Source organism: Triturus cristatus, chromosome 3_2 (assembly GCF_964204655.1).
Source record: "Triturus cristatus chromosome 3_2, aTriCri1.1, whole genome shotgun sequence".
Taxonomy (NCBI): Eukaryota; Metazoa; Chordata; class Amphibia; order Caudata; family Salamandridae; genus Triturus; species Triturus cristatus.
Genome location: NC_140584.1, coordinates 449,961,080 through 449,978,406, shown reverse-complemented (window position 1 = coordinate 449,978,406; position 17,327 = coordinate 449,961,080). Strand labels below are relative to the sequence as shown.

Below are 17,327 nucleotides of genomic sequence, written 5' to 3'. Positions count from 1 at the left end.
CTTTGGAAAAGTCAGTAAGTCTGCCTTACTTAAAATAATACCCTTTATAATGTAACATTGCATAGTCAGCCTGCAAGGGTTTGGCGAAAAAGCTGTGCACTGCAGGGGGTAGGGCACACAGCGATCAACAGCTTGCTTTATTATTTTTTTAAACATAAACATTTACTGGAAAAACAAAGTTTAATGTTACATTACAGATAACTACATAAAGACTTTCAGAATCAAAGCAACATAACTGTTACACCATAAACCCATCATTACCATTACGGTAGTTGCCCACAATGGCTTGAAATACGGCATACTGCATCAGTAATGCATACTTTTCTGAAGAAATCACTGGGGGCAACTATGTAACTAAGTAATAATAATGCCGATTAAACTTCTGATTCCTCATTCCATGCTGAATCTGGGTTACAGATTTTGTTTTTAAACTGTTGTTTATAGTCCTGCTTCTAGTACACATTTTCAAGCTGAGTCCAAATCATAAATGTTAACTAAAGATTCAAGATAAACAAAATTACATAAAATAATTTTACCCATGCAGATTTCTTCTTACAGTAATGCATTTCTGAGCACCGCAACAGTCAGCATGTGGGGATGAATTTAAAACTCTCTCATCAACTATTTTTCTAAAAGCAGCGCAGCCTAGTTCTACATGGATTACAGCCTGAGGCATACTTTTCCTCAGTCCAACGACTTTACAACGAGAATCAGCCTAGATTAGAGCAAGTCATTTCTCTCAGATTTCGCAAAAGTTCACGCACATTGGTGGGAACGCACACAAAGTAAATAAAACATTTACTTTGTTCCTAATTCTTAAAAAGCAAGAATGCGGCCTGCTCACAAAACATTTATGACTGGCATAATTTCATGTTCTTGGTAGTAAATTAAGGTAGTGCGTGTTCCAAACACTTTTTACCATGGTATTTTGAAAAAAGGATACTCCAATTGAAATAAATTACAAGAACATTTGTGCATATCTGTTGTGTTTGGCATTATGTTGCAGTAGAGAAGCGCTTTGTTGTTTTTTTGTTGCTGTGTATTTGTGTTGCAAATGGTACACTCACAGTTAAGTTTTTCCAATTGTAACACCAAAAACGTAGTGTACGCTGTGACATGCCCATGTGGGAAAACATACATTGGGCAGACGACTCAGGCCATTAAGATGAGGATTATACAACATAAATCCCGTATACGTTGTGGTACCATAGGGGCTCCGATGGTACAACACTTCATCGAAATGAATCATAATGAAGATGATTTGTACTGGACAGTATTACTGGCGGTGAAAGCACCTAACAAAATATCTTTACAAAACAAGTTAAATTACCTTAAGGCACGTCTGATTGAACCCTACCATACATCTAGACAGGGTTTAAATGACCGTGATGAGATCTGGGCCTTGATTTTAGCGCATCAATTTGGTATTGGGGTGCATATCCTGAACTAAAGACGTGGGGGTAGGGAGTGTTTAATACGAGACCTTGACCATAGTTAATTCTTCGTGACGTTTCTCTTTTACACACAATGGTAATGTGTTTTTAATTGTTGGGTATCTTGCCTTATGTTTATATAGATTGTTCGTTGATCAAGCAACTTGTCCGCGTGGTCTCCTGTGCCGCCCTTGGGATCAGTAGGTGGTGGCAGTCTCTTTGGGTAATTGGACCCTAGGCGGCTGAGGTATGGACTTTTTCCGGCATCCGTGGGGTACAAACAGGAACGGCTTGCTTAATCACCTGGGGAGACAGACCGCCTCCCCCCCTTCCTCGTATGATTCCGTGTACTTACAGAGGATTAGTTAGATGATGCTGAGGGATTTAGGGGCATTTTATACCTATTCCCTTGTGATATATTTTTGATATATTTTCGATATATTTCTTTGATATTCTTTTTCCTGAATTATTATGGCCTTTTTCATTTTTATTTTCTCTTTCATCTACCACATGGAACTCTTCCCTTAGAGTGGTTGGCATTACAGGTTTGGGTTTTCTCCCCCTTTGTGGGTGCGGTACCTGCATAGCTTACGACTTGTTCACTTAGTTTGTTTTCTTTACTTTGGTAGAATATGGAAGTTCATTGACAGTGTGGGGCTAGACCTACCTGTGCTAAGATAGCCGACTCCTTTTTTACATGTGTAGTCCCCTGTTTATGTCTCCACTCATTACGGAGAGCTGGAGGTATAGAAAGAGGTGGTCCTTGTCAGCCGTTACATGCTGACCGGCGCCTTTTGCGATTTTGGAGCATTGGTGCGGGATCCGGACTATCCAGTCGGATTTCTTTAATGGTAAGACTTATTGGGGTTAGACGATAAGGACAGGTATGTGTGGGTACGTTTTAGACGCTTTTTAGATCTAAGGGGTCCGCTCTTGCCTCCTCCAGGTTACGGACCAGATCATAATTACCTACGGAAGGTTTCGACCCGTCGCTTGTCGAGGAGGGATACCGCGGGCGAGGAAGGTAAGCCCCGAGTAATTTGAACCACTTATGCAATTTCCGGACGCTTGTTCATAGCGCATTCTTTGAGACTTTTTTCATTTGTTCATTTTTTGATAGGCCCGTTTTCTTACGGGTCTCTGGGGACCCGGATGACCCTTACATACGAGCTTCCGGTCATCTACCGCCCCATGTGAGTGCTAGCGCTTTATGGCTAGGGTGAGAGATATGTAGTTGAACTCAGCATGTGGGCACCTTGGTAGTATAATTTCTTCACACAAGCAGGTGTTCGATTTGGTCTCCTTTTGATTTATGTTTTTGATTTATGTTTTACACACCACGATTATCGGTGGGTCGTGCACTTTGGGTGTGCACTGAATAGAGGTGTGAGAGACAGGCAATGCATGGGAGAGCGATTGATTCTTTCCCTCACTCGGGCTGTGTATTTAGTTGTGTAACTTCGGAGTACTTGTGTACCTATTGGCGGCTGTCACCTACCACCTTTCCTGGGCTCCATGGAGTACTACAACGACTTTGCTTGTGATTAGTTTATGTGGAAGCAAGAGGACTGTTTTTTATATTTATATGTGTACACTTCTCTTTTGTAGTGTGGGTTGAGTCCCTGTTCTAACCCTGTCCTGAGGAGGCCGAGGAAAGTGTATGGCCGAAACGCAATTGCGTAGACCTTGTTTGAGGAGGAGTCCCAGAAATTAAATATTATTTGGAAACTCTTTGCCAAGTGCGCTGGGAAGCCCCGACAATAACTGATTAAGTCGCAGCGCATTTCCAGGACTACCTCATAGTGGTCCGTCCTAAAATCATTTGGAGGACACGAGTAGAAATCATTTGTTTTTTTAGGGGTTAATTTGTTTGTAGAAGGTGTCTGGTTTTCTGTATGTCAATAATTTGTATATATTTATAATTTATGTGTACATTTGTGTGTTTTTTAAGTTGTTACTCTCTTCTTGATCCGATGTCATTGTTGATGCAGAAATGTTTAAATAATTTGAAAAAATTCATTCTAGATTAATAAACTAGAAATAGAGTAACTAAGTGTGCTCTATGCAAAAGTAATTCGCCTATCTATTCCTTTCTACCACGTTTGTTTGCTTTATAATTGTTCCATACCCAGGTACAGAAAGGGTCAATTGGGTATAACCCTGTTGTTTGCTAGGTGTATTTGTGTTGCATCATTGCAATGTGATTTTGTTGTCTTGTACTGCAGTTGTGTTGCATTCTGTTTCTATAGTTTTGCTGTGATGTGTCCTGTTATGTGTTACTTGTGTTGCTATGTGTATAGTATAATAATAATAATAATATGAAATTTATAATGCGCTCAGCTTACCCGGGGGCATCCCGGCGCAAAAGACCAGAAGGAGAGACACAGCTAATCACTACTATGGAAACAAGTGGGTCTTAAGAAGTTTCCTAAATGGTAGGATCTTGGGCTCTGAGCGAATCTTGAGGGGCAGAGAGTTCCAAAGAGAGGCCACTTGCACAGAGAAACGCCAGCCCCCAGAACGAGCTCTTCTTACTCTCGCTAACTGCAAAAGGTGTTTTTGGTCCGAGCGCAGCAGACGTGGGGGTTTGTAAGGACGGGCCATGTTAGCAAGGATGGGGGGGCCTTTGCCATGTAAAATTTTGTGGGCTGTACATAGCGCTTTAAATTTCACCCGCTCCTTCACGGGGAGCCAGTGAAGCGCTTTGAGGGCCGGGGCAGCAGACTGCCTTCTGGGAACATCCATAAGGACTCTCGCAGCTGCGTTTTGCACCTGTTGGAGGGTTTTGAAGGTCGCTTCAGGAGCACCGAGAAACAGCGCATTCCCATAATCGAGCCTCGATAGAATCAGGACCCGTATCAACAGCTTCCTAGCTGGATCAGGAAGCAGAGGTAGCACCTTTCGGGCTGATCTCAGTAAACCAAAGCAAACTCCTGCGGTCTTCCTGGCATAAGTCCTGAAGGACAGGTCTTCTTCCAACCATACTCCCAAGGACTTGATCTCCTTCTTGGGGGATGGTGGGTCACCAAGAGACCGGGGCCAGCAGCTCGCAATAATGGAGGGGCTGGAGTTGCCCAGGAGCATCAGCTCGGTTTTACCTCCATTAAGCTTAAGAGCGGAGATAGACATCCAACGAAAAACATTGGCAAGGCAGTCGTGTAACACCTCAGGTTGTTCCGCCAGCTGAGTGAGGCCCACCACCAGCTGAGTATCATCAGCGTAACTGATGATCTTCACCCCCGAAGGGGCGACCACTCTTTCAAGTGGAGTCATATATATATTAAATAGGGTAGGGCTCAGCGATGAGCCCTGCGGGACTCCACATTGAAGAGGGATTAGGGCAGATTGCTCTGACCCTTCCCAGACTTGGTAGAAACGGTCAGAAAGAAAGGATCCCAACCATTTCAGGGCTGTCCCTGAGACACCTACCTCTGACAGACGTTGGAGGAGCACCTGATGACTCACGGTGTCAAAGGCAGCACTCAAGTCCAGGAGGATCACTGCCACTGACCCTCCTGTATCTAGAGTGCTCCTTGCCTCCTCCACTACTGCCAGCAAGGCAGTGTCTGTTCCATGGCCGGGGCGGAAACCAGTCTGGGAATCTCCTAGCAGGTGGTTAGACTCAAGATGGTGAGAGAGCTGACGGTTGACCAACTTTTCTGCAATTTTAGAAAATCCAGGCAGAAGTGAAATTGGCCTGAAGTTGGTCAAATTGGATGGATCCAGTCCTGGTTTTTTCAATAGGGCTTTCACCACAGCCTTTTTCCATCTCTGGGGCACTGTGCCCTGAGCGAGTGAGAGGTTCAAGAGATCAGTCAGAGGAGTTGACAAGGTGTTAGCCACGAACTTAAGATGTTTTATGGGAACTGGGTCACTCGGGGAGCCACTCTTCATCTCCAACAGGACTTTTATCACCTCCTCTTCCGAGAAGGGGCCAAAAGATGCTAGCTCAATCGAGTGACTTGTGAGGCTAGTAACCGGTTCATGGCTTTGAGGAATAGTGGGTAAGGAAGATAAGATTTTCTCTATTTTTGAATGGAAGAAACTGGCCAGTTCCTCACATTTTTCTTTGGGGTTATCATACAGCACTGGAGGGACCGGGGCTTTCAGAAGTTCCTTGAAGATTTTAAACGATTCTCCAGAAGAATTGCTTGCTCTCTCAATCCTGTTGCTAAAGAAAATCTTTTTAGCGTCCTTCAGTGCGCTTTTATATTTCCTCAACTCCCTTTTGTAATTGGCCCGGCTTTCTTCCGTCTGCTCTCTCCTCCAAGCACGTTCAAGCCTTTTACAAGAGGTTCTGATGCACCTAAGTTCGGGGGTATACCAGGGGGCAGAGCCAGTTCTTCTCTCCCTGACAAGCTTCCTTTTATTCGGGATCAGTAGGTCCAGAGAATTAGTCAGCCATTCGCCCAAAAGCTGATCAGCGATGTTGGGGTCATCTACGGGGTGAGGACAGGTTTTAGCTAGTTCTTCCGCCCAACTGTCCACCGGGAGCTTCGACCAGAGTCGTTCCACAATATGTTGTCTTGGTGCGGGGTCTCTCCGGTTCCCCAGCAACCAGCTAAACGGAATGAGATGATGATCGGTCCAAGGGAGAGCCAGCATCTGGAGAGCCAGTAGGTTCGCAGAATTAGCAAAAACCGCATCAAGCTGATGACCTCTAATATGAGTAGCTCCCATATTAACGAGATGTAGGTCCAGTGCCCTGAGCGAACTTAAAAAATCCCTTGCTACTACGTCATTGGGGTCATCAAAATGAAAGTTGAAGTCCCCAAGAATGACAAAGTTGGACGAGGCAGCAGCCAGGGGGATAACAGCCTCCATGAAAGAATCCACAAAGTTCCCTAGCGTAGCGGGGGGCCGATACACAAGGAGACCAGAAATAGAGACAGTAGAGGAGACGCAAAGGGTAAACTGACAACTTTCAGCGTTGTTGATGCCGCAGTCTACTGCTCTGCATAAGAATGTGTCTCTATAGACAATGGCCACTCCACCCCCTCTCCCATCCGGCCTATCAAGATGGAACATGAGGTATCCTGGGGGGAGAGCGTTGATAATGTCGGGGTCGGAACCTGAAGTCAGCCACGTTTCCGTCAGGAATAAAACATCAAGACTATGGTCCAGAAGGACGGAGTGAACCTCCGTGGCATGACAAGGCAGTGATCTGCAATTAAGCAGAGCCATAGTCAATGGGTCAGGGTCCTTGCAAGTGTTATGCGGGCGACAGACAAGACAATGTCTAAATGTAGAACACTCAATCCAACAATAGCAACAGCTGGGGTGTCTGGCCGTGCGTAGAGCAAGCAGTGTGTCCCGCGAATACCTGTGAAAAGGGGCCCGAGGGCTAGACGAGTTAAGCAGAGTGGTATGCCCTACGCCCGTCCGGGCCCGGGCGGGCACAGACGGGCTAGTCTTTGGCGTGTCTTCGGCGTGCCGAGGAAGTGCCCGCTGCGCTCGTCCGCTGCGCTTCCGAGCGATGAGCATAGTAATGGGGAAGAGGAGGGGGCGTGGCTAATAAAAAGGGGCGTGGCCCCGAGTCACGTGGGAGGTGACGATGCCGGGAGATTGACCTTCCCCCAGCAGTGCGCGAAGCAGAAGCAGCAAGGTAGGACAACAAATTGCGTTTTAAAATACCACAAACAGTGCAAAAAGAATACAATATTAAAAAGATATGGAGCAGACCCCCGGCTTCCGCCTCAGGGGTGAAATAGCGTGTCAGCACCGGCTTCTGCTCAGCGCGGCGTTTTTCAAGCCTCCGGGAGGGGACGTGGCTAATAAAAAGGGGCGTGGCCCCGAGTCACGTGGGAGGTGACGATGCCGGGAGATTGACCTTCCCCCAGCAGTGCGCGAAGCAGAAGCAGCAAGGTAGGACAACAAATTGCGTTTTAAAATACCACAAACAGTGCAAAAAGAATACAATATTAAAAAGATACGGAGCAGACCCCCGGCTTCCGCCTCAGGGGTGAAATAGCGTGTCAGCACCGGCTGCTGCTCAGCGCGGCGTTTTTCAAGCCTCCGGGAGGGGGCGTGGCTAATAAAAAGGGGCGTGGCCCCGAGTCACGTGGGAGGTGACGATGCCGGGAGATTGACCTTCCCCCAGCAGTGCGCTGGGGGAAGGTCAATCTCCCGGCATCGTCACCTCCCACGTGACTCGGGGCCACGCCCCTTTTTATTAGCCACGCCCCCTCCCGGGTGTGTGTTTTGTTGTTTACGTAAGATTTGTGAACAAGTGATGCTACATTTGTAGCCAAACTCATTGAATGCCTTGAAAGTTCCTGTGATAAGCCATTTACCACTGTCTAAGGTAGTAAAATAGACCTGATCTACCTTCAACTACTTAAGAAACCAGTTAGTCCAAAACTGTAGCAGAGGCTGTGACTCAACTTAATGCATCTAGTGCTCGAATTACGTGATACAGTCCTACCCCATCAACCAGACCCTCTCACTTGTGACTACAAGCATCTCTGACTAATATCCCCTTAAGATAAACAAAGGTGTCCTTAACTGCCTAAACTTCAAAGACAACATAAATGTAAATCGTATAGAGGGAATTGGCTTGGAGCCAACCACAATGGCCGCACACTAGAGGAGCTCCGCGCTCGTAAGTGGTGAAAGCCCGAAAATCCGCAGTGAAATCCGTCCCAGGCAGTGATAAAACGTGGGGGAACTACTCATCACCCTGAGTAGAAGATCTAGGTGGCCGAAAACCTGGGGAATGCCGAGTAAAGTTCCGGAAAGGCTGGCGGGCTGAAGAGTGTTTGGAGGTCGCGGACGGAGAGAAAGTGGAAGAACAGACCGGCGGGTAGGGTAGTGCAGCCAACAGAGTGCTGGGAGCTTGGTTGGAATTCTCCAGTTGACCTCTCCAACTGCGGGCTCCCGAGCGACACCGTGTGGCCTGAGTGAGGCGGAAACATCAGAAGACCAGTGGCGAATGAAGCGGAGACCGAGACCGGTATCGGCCTGAAGGTACACTGACCCCCACAGGACTCCGCTGCGTAGCTGTCCCCAGGCAGTGGTTGCAACGGGCGCTGGGACAATCGTAGGCCCCTAGGGAACATAATACCAGCACAAATATTGTTGGTAGTGAGCCCGCCAAAACGTGGATGGCCCAGGCGGGGGGGCTGAGACAGTGTGGACAGGCATACAAGGAGAGTGCAACGAGGCCCAAATAGCGCGCAATACATGGATCTGACTAGGCCCTGAGCATCGCGGGGTTCCAAGTGGGCATTTTGCAAGATGCTGATCCCCAAGGTGTCAGAAGTAACAGAGGAGGACTCGTCATCGGGACTCATCCATTTTGAAAGCAGAGGGCCTGAGTGGTCACCTGAGCATAGGAACGAGGTCGGTGCCATTTTGTAAGCTGTTGGGGGCACCGTGAGTGACCGAAGGAGAGTGGAGGAAAGGGGGGTGCGAGCTGAGCGTGCACACGGTCATACGCCCCCTTCCCTCCCCCATGGAAGGCCAGTGAGGACTATAAGGGCACTGATTGAATGTGAAGAGAGAGGAAATAGGCCTGCACAGGAGTGAAGAGGCAGCACGACTAGCCGAGACCAGATAGTGCCACGGACTACATGTCTGGAGTGGACCCTGACTGGTGAGGCACCAGTCAGTATCATGAAACTAGACGTGACGGCAGGGCAATGAACCAGAGGAGGAGGACTGGCGACTGCTGAGTGATGTAGTGGCTGCTTGAGAGATACTCTGTAGGGAATTGGGGCCCCTCAGCCCAAGTTGGTTGGCTACACTGGTTGAACATACAGAACGGCGTAGTGGTTGGTCATACAGAATGGGCGAAACCAGGAAGAGGTACTTCAGACACCCCTGAAGTAGAGCACATATCTACAGACAGGAATCACCTGCTGGGGAGTCCTCGAGCACACAATCATCAGGGTCTGATAGTAGGCATTGGAGCGAGGAGTGGGTACCGGCGATTGCCCGGAAGGAACGATATTGGTAATGGTGAAACCAAAAGGACCCCCTATAACCCAAACTAACAGAATTGACAAATATGCAGTGCATAGGACGGGATCAGGTGATCCTGGGGCCCAGGAGGGGGAATTGGGTGAGTCGGAACCCTCGTTGGCGGCCATTATGGTGGCAATCACGGATCTTAAAGGGGTGCTGGAGCCCAATATTGACACTGTAACGGTAGAGGTGAATCTCCTGAGGGTTGACTTTAGGAAAATCTTGGAGAAAGTAACAGTGGAAGAAGGAAGTATTGCTCAACTAAAGGACACTACGAAAGGTCTTGAGGATCAAGTGAAGACTCTCAGGCAACAGCAAGATGCCCTAGCAGCTAAACTATAAGACCAGGAAGGAAGAGCACGACGCAACAACCTCCGTGTGGTAGGAGTGCCAGAGGGAATGGAAGGACCAAGTGTAGAGCTCTTCCTGGCAGAATTAATTACGCAGCATTTGTGCCCCAAGAAAATTTCGAACTTTTTCACTATTGAACGGGCCCAAGACCTCGACCAGGGGCACTGCTGAGAACGATCATCGCTAAGATCCTTAACTTTAGGGATAGAGACATAATCCTGCAAACTGCCAGGACTCAGGGTGATCTACATTACGAAAATGCAACGATCCGTTTCTTTCTGGATTTTACACTTCAAGTCCAGAAACTACTTTGCAGTTTTGAGGCTGTCAAAAAAGAGCTATGAGCTAGGGAAATCAAGTACATGATGTTCTTCCCGGCACAACTACGAGTGATGGTGGAAGGGAAGTCCTGGTACTTCACTGCACCTGAGGACGCTTGGGAGTGGCTCGAAGGTTAGCGTGAAGTGCAGCAAAAAGCGGCAAGACATAGAGATGAAAGGAAGCCCCAGGGTCCCGGGGACTCGGACCGACAGGCAAGACCGAATAGCATGGAGAGCGATGAGCGATGATTATCGGAAGTGGCATCACCTGGACAGGAAGTACCTGGGGGACTGATTTTGTGTAAGGGAAATTAGGGTGGGGGTGAGATCTGAATACGGGAAAAAGTGGACAATCGTGACACTGTGTGGGGTATCAAACTCTACATGGCATAAATGGGCTGGAAGTTTTGGCCCCAGACACACTCTAGTGAGAAATAGTTCTATGGGGAGACAGGCTCTCTGCCGGTTGGAGTGGCGGGTAGTTTTAAGCCCGTTAAGTAGGGAAGTATGGCGGGTGTGAAGTTTCAGGGGTTATGCCCACATTTGGTGGGTGACTTTACTAGTGTTGTTGTTAGTTCTAGGCTCAGTGATGTGAGGGATTGTCACGCAAAAAGGATCAAGAGTGAATATAAGCAGACAAATGTGTGGCAAGGGCAAAGGGGGCACCTACCAAGATGATGTTAACAATATTGACATCGAACTTCAACGGATTGGGCAGTAAAGTTAAAAGACCGTTAGTATTACAGTATTTGAGACGACATGGCCCTGATGTGCTTTTGGTCCATGAAACCCACCTACAGGGTAACCACTGTCTAGCACTCGATAGGTGTGGGTACAGGCTCCAGGCACAGGCAGGTTATACCACAGGCTTGAGAGGAGTGGGAGTTCTAATGAAAGTCTCTACACCGTTGATCATACAAAGATGCTGGTTTGACACTCTGGGGCGGTATGTGCCCAGTTCAGCAGGTTAGGAAGGGAGGACTGTGAATTTTTGTTCAGTTTATGTCCCACCACACCTGCATGCAGATACCTTTGCACAACTTGGCAAAGTTCTACTGGAAAATGCAGTGGGTACTATGGTGGTTGAGGGTGACATGAACGCGGTGCTAGATCCCCAAATGGTTAGGTTGCCGAATGCAGCTGAGACGACAGGAAAGGAACCACTGAAGGGGTTTATTGAGGCAATGGGCATGACGGATCTCTGGAGGGCACATAACCCAACAAGTCGTCAATACACGCGCACCTCGGCGGCGCATAAAACCCATTCCAGATTGGATTACATTTTCACATTGACAGCGCAAGTGGGACAATTCAGGGATGCGACTCTTAAAGCGCGGGGTATCACGGATCATGCACCAGTAATTGTTCAACTCCAAGGGCCGTACAGAAATAACACCCTGCCTCCCAGACTAGATCCCTGGCATTTTAGAAACAAGCAATTTTGAGATAAGGTGCAGGCACATACTACACAATACTTTGACCTTAATCAGGGTACGGTGGATTCCGCCACTCTGGGAGGCATATAAAACAGTGATCCGGGGGTTTATACAGGTTGCAATTGGAATTTATAAGAAAGAGCAGATCAAGATTAGACCCTGGAACATGAGATAATCCAACTGGATTAGGAACTGGTAGAGAAGGGACAGACTGATTGCGAGGCGGCTAGTGGGTTAGTCTACAAGAGACGAGAACTGAAAGAGTTGAGCAGTAAGAAAGTAAAGGCACAAGTGCTAGCTGTTCAGAGGAACATTTAGGATGTTGGGGACAAAGCAAATAAACTAATAGCTTGGCTAGAGCATAGGGACAGAGCTAGGAGCTGGGTCTCAGAAATACAAAATCCTGGGGGAGGGAGTAAACGAGTAGGTAAGGACATAGCGGAGGAATTCGCTAAATACTATGAGGGTATATATACCTCCTGTACAGAGAGAATGAGGGGAGACTGTGACGCACTGTTGAGCTAAATGAATCTCCCGTGTCTAAAGGAAGATGACAGACAGGCCTTGAACAGAGGCATAACAGTGGAAGAGATTATGAATGCCCTCTCTGAATTACAATCTGCGAAGGCAGTCGGTCCTAACGGCTTACCGATAGAATTCTACAAAAGTGTGGTGAGCAAGATAGCTCCACACCTCTTAAACATGTACAAAGACGCGAGAGACCAAGGGGAGCTCCCAGTAGATGTACGTCCAGCTATTATTGTAGTAATCCCCAAAAAAGGTAAACCCCAACTGATTGCCGGTCTTACAGGCCCATATCGCTTTTAAATGTGGAAGAGAAGGTCCTGGTCAATGTCCTAGCAAATAGGTTGAGACCACTGATAGCCACACTGGTCATCCAAACCAATCTGGATTTATGCCCCATTGTAGTACGCAATTGAATCTGAGGAGACTGTATGGAGTTCTTGACTGGTCCAAACGTACGCCGGGGAGGGCCGCGGTCCTCCTATCGTTAGACACGCAGATGGCGTTTGTCAGTATTGAGTGGCAGTTTATTTTTGCCACTCTGGACAGACTGGGCTTCGGCTCGGAGTTCTGCACCTGGTTGCGAGTAAATGGTGAAGTGTCTCGTTCATTCTCCGTCAGTAAAGGTATGCAGCAGGGGTGTCTACTCTCAGCGATGTTTTTCGCCCTGGCATTGGAGCCTCTGGCAACATAGATGCGTAAAGATGCAGTGCTACAGGGGATACCGGGGAGGGGACTGGGAGGACAGAATATCTCTATATGCTGACGACGTCCTTCTGTACCTCACTAACTCATATAGATTGGTTCATAGGGTCCTCCAAGTCTTTCAGCTGTTCAGCACCTACTCTGGGTACACAATCAACTGGACAAAATCTCTTATGTTCCTGCTGGCCGGTGAACTCCCAGACAGACTAGTGGATAACGCTTCCCTGCAAATTAAACCAAAATTTACATACCTGGGCATGCAGAACTCCACGAATGAGGCAGACTTTCTGGTGGACAATGTATACCCACAGATACAGAGATTAAGAGAGGACGTGGAACACTGGAGGAAACTGCTGGTGTCTTTGATGGGGAGGGCAGTCCTCTTTAAAATGATGTCACTACCTTGTCAATGATATGTAATGCAAAATACCCCTCATGTGATCCCACAGAAAGTATTCAGAGAGATATAGAGTGAAGTGCATAGTGCCAGGATAGCATTAGGGAAGCTGCAGAGGGGAGTGTATGAGGGGGGGTTGGCTGTCTCAGATCTTATTAAGTACTACTGGGCTTCGCAAAGGATCATGATCAATGATTGGGCCTTTGGAGACCGTGACGGCCCTGCGTTTAGGGCGGATCACTGGGGAATGAGGCAAGAGGGTACATAGAAGCTCTATATGGCGGGAGCTCAGACAAGTCCTTACCTATGCATACGTGAACAGTCATCCGAGTCTGAAAAGAGGCGACAAAACACGTGGATTGGATGGGTAAGTTAACTGGGAGAACGCCATTGTGGGACAGTGACCATTTGACGGAACTGAGGGCCCTGAGGAAGACGTTCAGGAAATGGGACGGAACTACAAGGGGTCCTTCGTCTCGCATATCCTCCCTCTCTTCAGTGGTCTTCCCCGGAGGCTCGAGATTAGAAAGAGAAAGGAGCGGTCAGTCAGTGTTTTGTGGGGGCTCAGAGAAACGTGCACCCTTAACCTCACCCGTCCGGTGTCGCAATTCGAATTGAAAGAAGAAAATAGAGTATATTCAAACGAAAGGAAAGGCAACACAAGAATTAAAGAAAATAAGAAGGACAAAATAAAAATACTTCTTCACAGGTTAGCCTGATACAGCAATTGGGGATCCTGTTTTCTCAATCAGCAGCTCCCCTGGTTTGACAATAGCGCTGTGGTTTAGACCCTCTGTTGTGGGTCTCAAGGAAGTATACCACCGGGTCTCAGGGAAAGAGTGTTATGCGGGTGACCAGGGTTTCATGCAGGGTGCCCGGGATTGTGCTCTTGTTCCCCTCCCGTTCCCCTCTGTTCCTTTCCTCCACCCTTGGTCCCTTCTCCCTGTTCACCTCTCCCATCGTCACTCACCAGCTCTGCCGCAACTCACCTGAGTTGCGGCCGCTCTCCTGCATCCTCCGGAGTATACCATCACTCCTCACTCCACCGCTCATCGTCCGCCTCTCCTTCAGCGGCCTCATCTCTGGTTCCGCCTCCTGAATCTTCCAACCGATCTGCTTCTCTCTTGTGCTCTCCATCCTTTTGACTCGCCTCCTCACCTTCCTCCGTACAGTCCTTTTTCTCTTGTGGTTTGCTGGTGCTTTCGGGGTCAGCTCCGCCTCCTACCACCGTGTCACACCATTGTCTCTCCCCCTGTGTGAACAAAAGACATGGGGGCGGGGTTATCTTCCTGTTTTGCCTGATGTCGGAGTTTCGAATTCGGTCCCGCTCTGCTGTCGGACGGTGGATTGAACAATGTCATCCGGAGGGGAGGTGGATCCTGGGGTTGGGTTGGGGCCCTCTCACAAAGGGATATCCAAATATTGTGATAGGGAATGTGGAGAAATTGGTACCCTTTTTCATATTTTGTGGGATTGTAAATATATACATGAATACTGCAAGGGAGTGGTGAGAGTCATGTCAAAAGTCACGGGAATAACAATTTCAGTTGAAGCACGCTCGATGCTTCTGTGAGTCACTGGGGAAGACAAATTGCCGAAATACAGAACCATTTGGCTGAAGGTAGCTGTGATGGTGCTAAAACGCAATTTAGCCCAAAAATGGGGGCTAAGACAGATACTGGAAGTGAAGGTCTGGAAATCTGACATGGATTGGTGTGTAAGGGCTGAGAAAGTGGTTACAAAGCCTGGGGTTGTCCACACAAATGGTTTAAAATATGGAGAGAATGGCAGAAATACCGTGGGTATTAGGTGGGGTAGGGAGCTCGGTGGGAGGGCTATTCCAGATTAGATTAGAACATTCTTGTTCTCATGGGACAAGAAGAGAAGGTCGTGATCTGGAGTGGGTTAATCACAACAATGATGTGATATGTACAAAATTTGGATATGATGATTCTGTGTGTTAACTTGAGCCGGTTTAATAAAAATATTTTATAAAAAAAAGTAAAACGTATATACATCGAAGGGCCAAAGTCTCCTGTAGGGACACCAAACAAAAACTGTGGAAAAATTAACCACATTCTGCTCTCTAAAGAGCATTTATAAACTGCAATATTCCAAGTCAGAGAGAGGGAGTGTTGTTTATCATCAGAAACTTATTTTGATAAACCCTCACCAAGGTTTGGTGGTAGCTATTCCTGAGTAGGTACCTCCCTATTCAAGAGCCCCAAATCAAGCCTCCGGAGTCTTCACATATTATACATGATTCACTTGAGTGCACCACTAGAGTTTACCTAATAGGAACAATTACATGATGATTTGTATCCCACTGTGTTTAGGGCAGGCCTTACATAAAGTGCCAAACTACAAGAAACTGTTTTTACTAGTGGTCTTTTGGAACTAGGACGACTCAACAGCCAGTGGGACTGAGGTCACTGACACATCTCTTCATTCCTGAACTCTCTATGTTGTGCTTGTTAGCTATCCATGAGGCAGTAGCACCTCTCCAGCAGTGCCAAAACATATAGTCAAGTCAAGTCAAAATTTGCTTTATTCGATAGCAGGTATCTTAAAAGCATTGACATTCATACAAGCATAGATAAAATCCAAGTTATCAAAAAGCAGCAATAAAAATGTGCAAATCCATAAGCACAGAATAAAACTTCATACACATGTAAAATTAATTAAATTCCAACTTATGTGCAACTATTATATAAAGTGGCAGTGCAATATAAATAAGCCAACCAATTAAACTCAGAATAGGAATAATATAAAACCATGATAATAATCGTGGCATCTGGATAAAATCTAAGTAGGGTCCTAAAAATATACGCTGCCTGTGAAGGTAAAATTCTTATGTAAGTCTTCCTAATCTTAGGTTGCTAAGCTCTTGGGCATCAACCCATTCCCAGTATCGCTTTTTAAGCTTAGCCCTACTAGGTGGAATCTGAGTATCCCACGACTCCTTAAGGCCAAGCGCAAGAAGCGTTTTTTTTAGATTAAGCAAACAACTAATTCTTTGGTTGCCATCTAGGGCCATCAGTTCTGTGAGCGCGGAGGCGTAGCGGGTAAGCTCAGGAGTCCGTCGCAGGCAGGCCCAAAATAACAAGGGCCGCAGCCTAGCTATATCTCTGAAACAACGCCTGCCCATATCGCTCATCAGGGGTTTTAGTGGAACATAGCAAGGGAGTGTCATTAGATCTCTTAGAAACTTGTTTTCGGATCTACTAATTTGATCTACATTGTGGAAACCCCATAGTTCAGCACCATAAAGGGATGAACTAGCTGCTTTAGCTGCATAGATTGTGAGAGCAGGAGCCACAGGTCAGCTCTGTGAGGAGCGATGTTCTCTAGCTAATGCTCCTGCAACACGTTTGTGACTCAGAAGCATTTTTTCGATGTGTTGTCTCCAATGCATTTTCTCAGGGAGCCGAATCCCAAGATAATCAAACGTTGTGACACGCTCTAAGCGGGTTCCATCCAATGTAAAATTACCTCTATATGGCCTATAGGGATTGAACACCATAAGTTTAGTTTTGGAGGTATTAACAATCAACCCCCCGGAATCACAGAAAAGATGGAATCTATCTAAAAGCTTTTAGAGCCCTGCCGGGGTCTTAGATATAAGGAGTGTGTCATCTGCAAAGAGCAGGGTGGGAACCATTTCTACTGACAGGGCGGGGGCATCAGATGGAATTTCTTGAAGAAAGCTAACCACCCCGTTCATATATAAGGAGAACAGGGTTGGCGCCATGACACAACCCTGGCGCACTCCTCTGTTTACAGGGATCCTATCTGTTTTCTGGTCTTGGGACCCCCACCTCACTTGGGCATAATTGCCCTTGTGAAGACGGATCAACAGATTCAGAATCATTGGTGGGGTCCCCATATAATCTAATAGCTGCCACAACTGGCCACGAGGGACCAGATCAAAGGCAGTCTTCAGGTCAATAAAGGCCAAATAAAGACTGCCATTGCCAATTACAACAACCTTCCAGTAGATCAAGAGCAACCTAAATGCTTGATCCACTGTCCCTGTACAGGCCCTAAAACCCGCTTGGTACTGGGAGAGAATGTTCTCGTCTTCTACCCAGTGATGAATTCTTTGCAGCAACACCCTACCAACTACTTTCTGCATGGCATCAATCAAACTTATTGGGCGGTAGTTGGCAGAGTCATCCCTTGCGCCTTTTTTAAA

General features: G+C 47.1%; 1 protein-coding gene across 2 annotated transcripts in view; it reads right to left on the bottom strand.

Annotated features, from left to right (window-relative positions):
- Nucleotides 1–14,277, bottom strand: part of LOC146857521 (uncharacterized) — a 178,165-nt gene extending 163,888 nt beyond the window's left edge. The window contains exon 1 of one of the 2 annotated variants that reach the window (XR_014979917.1): nt 14,103–14,277. Coding sequence is in view for 1 of the 2 variants with exons in the window: in XM_085648064.1 (XP_085504190.1) it covers nt 14,122–14,269 (148 nt within the window). In the remaining variant the exon portion in view is untranslated. The remainder of the gene's footprint in view (nt 1–14,102) is intronic. The other variant, XM_085648064.1, reaches the window with a different exon arrangement.
- Nucleotides 14,278–17,327: the final 3,050 nt, after the last annotated feature.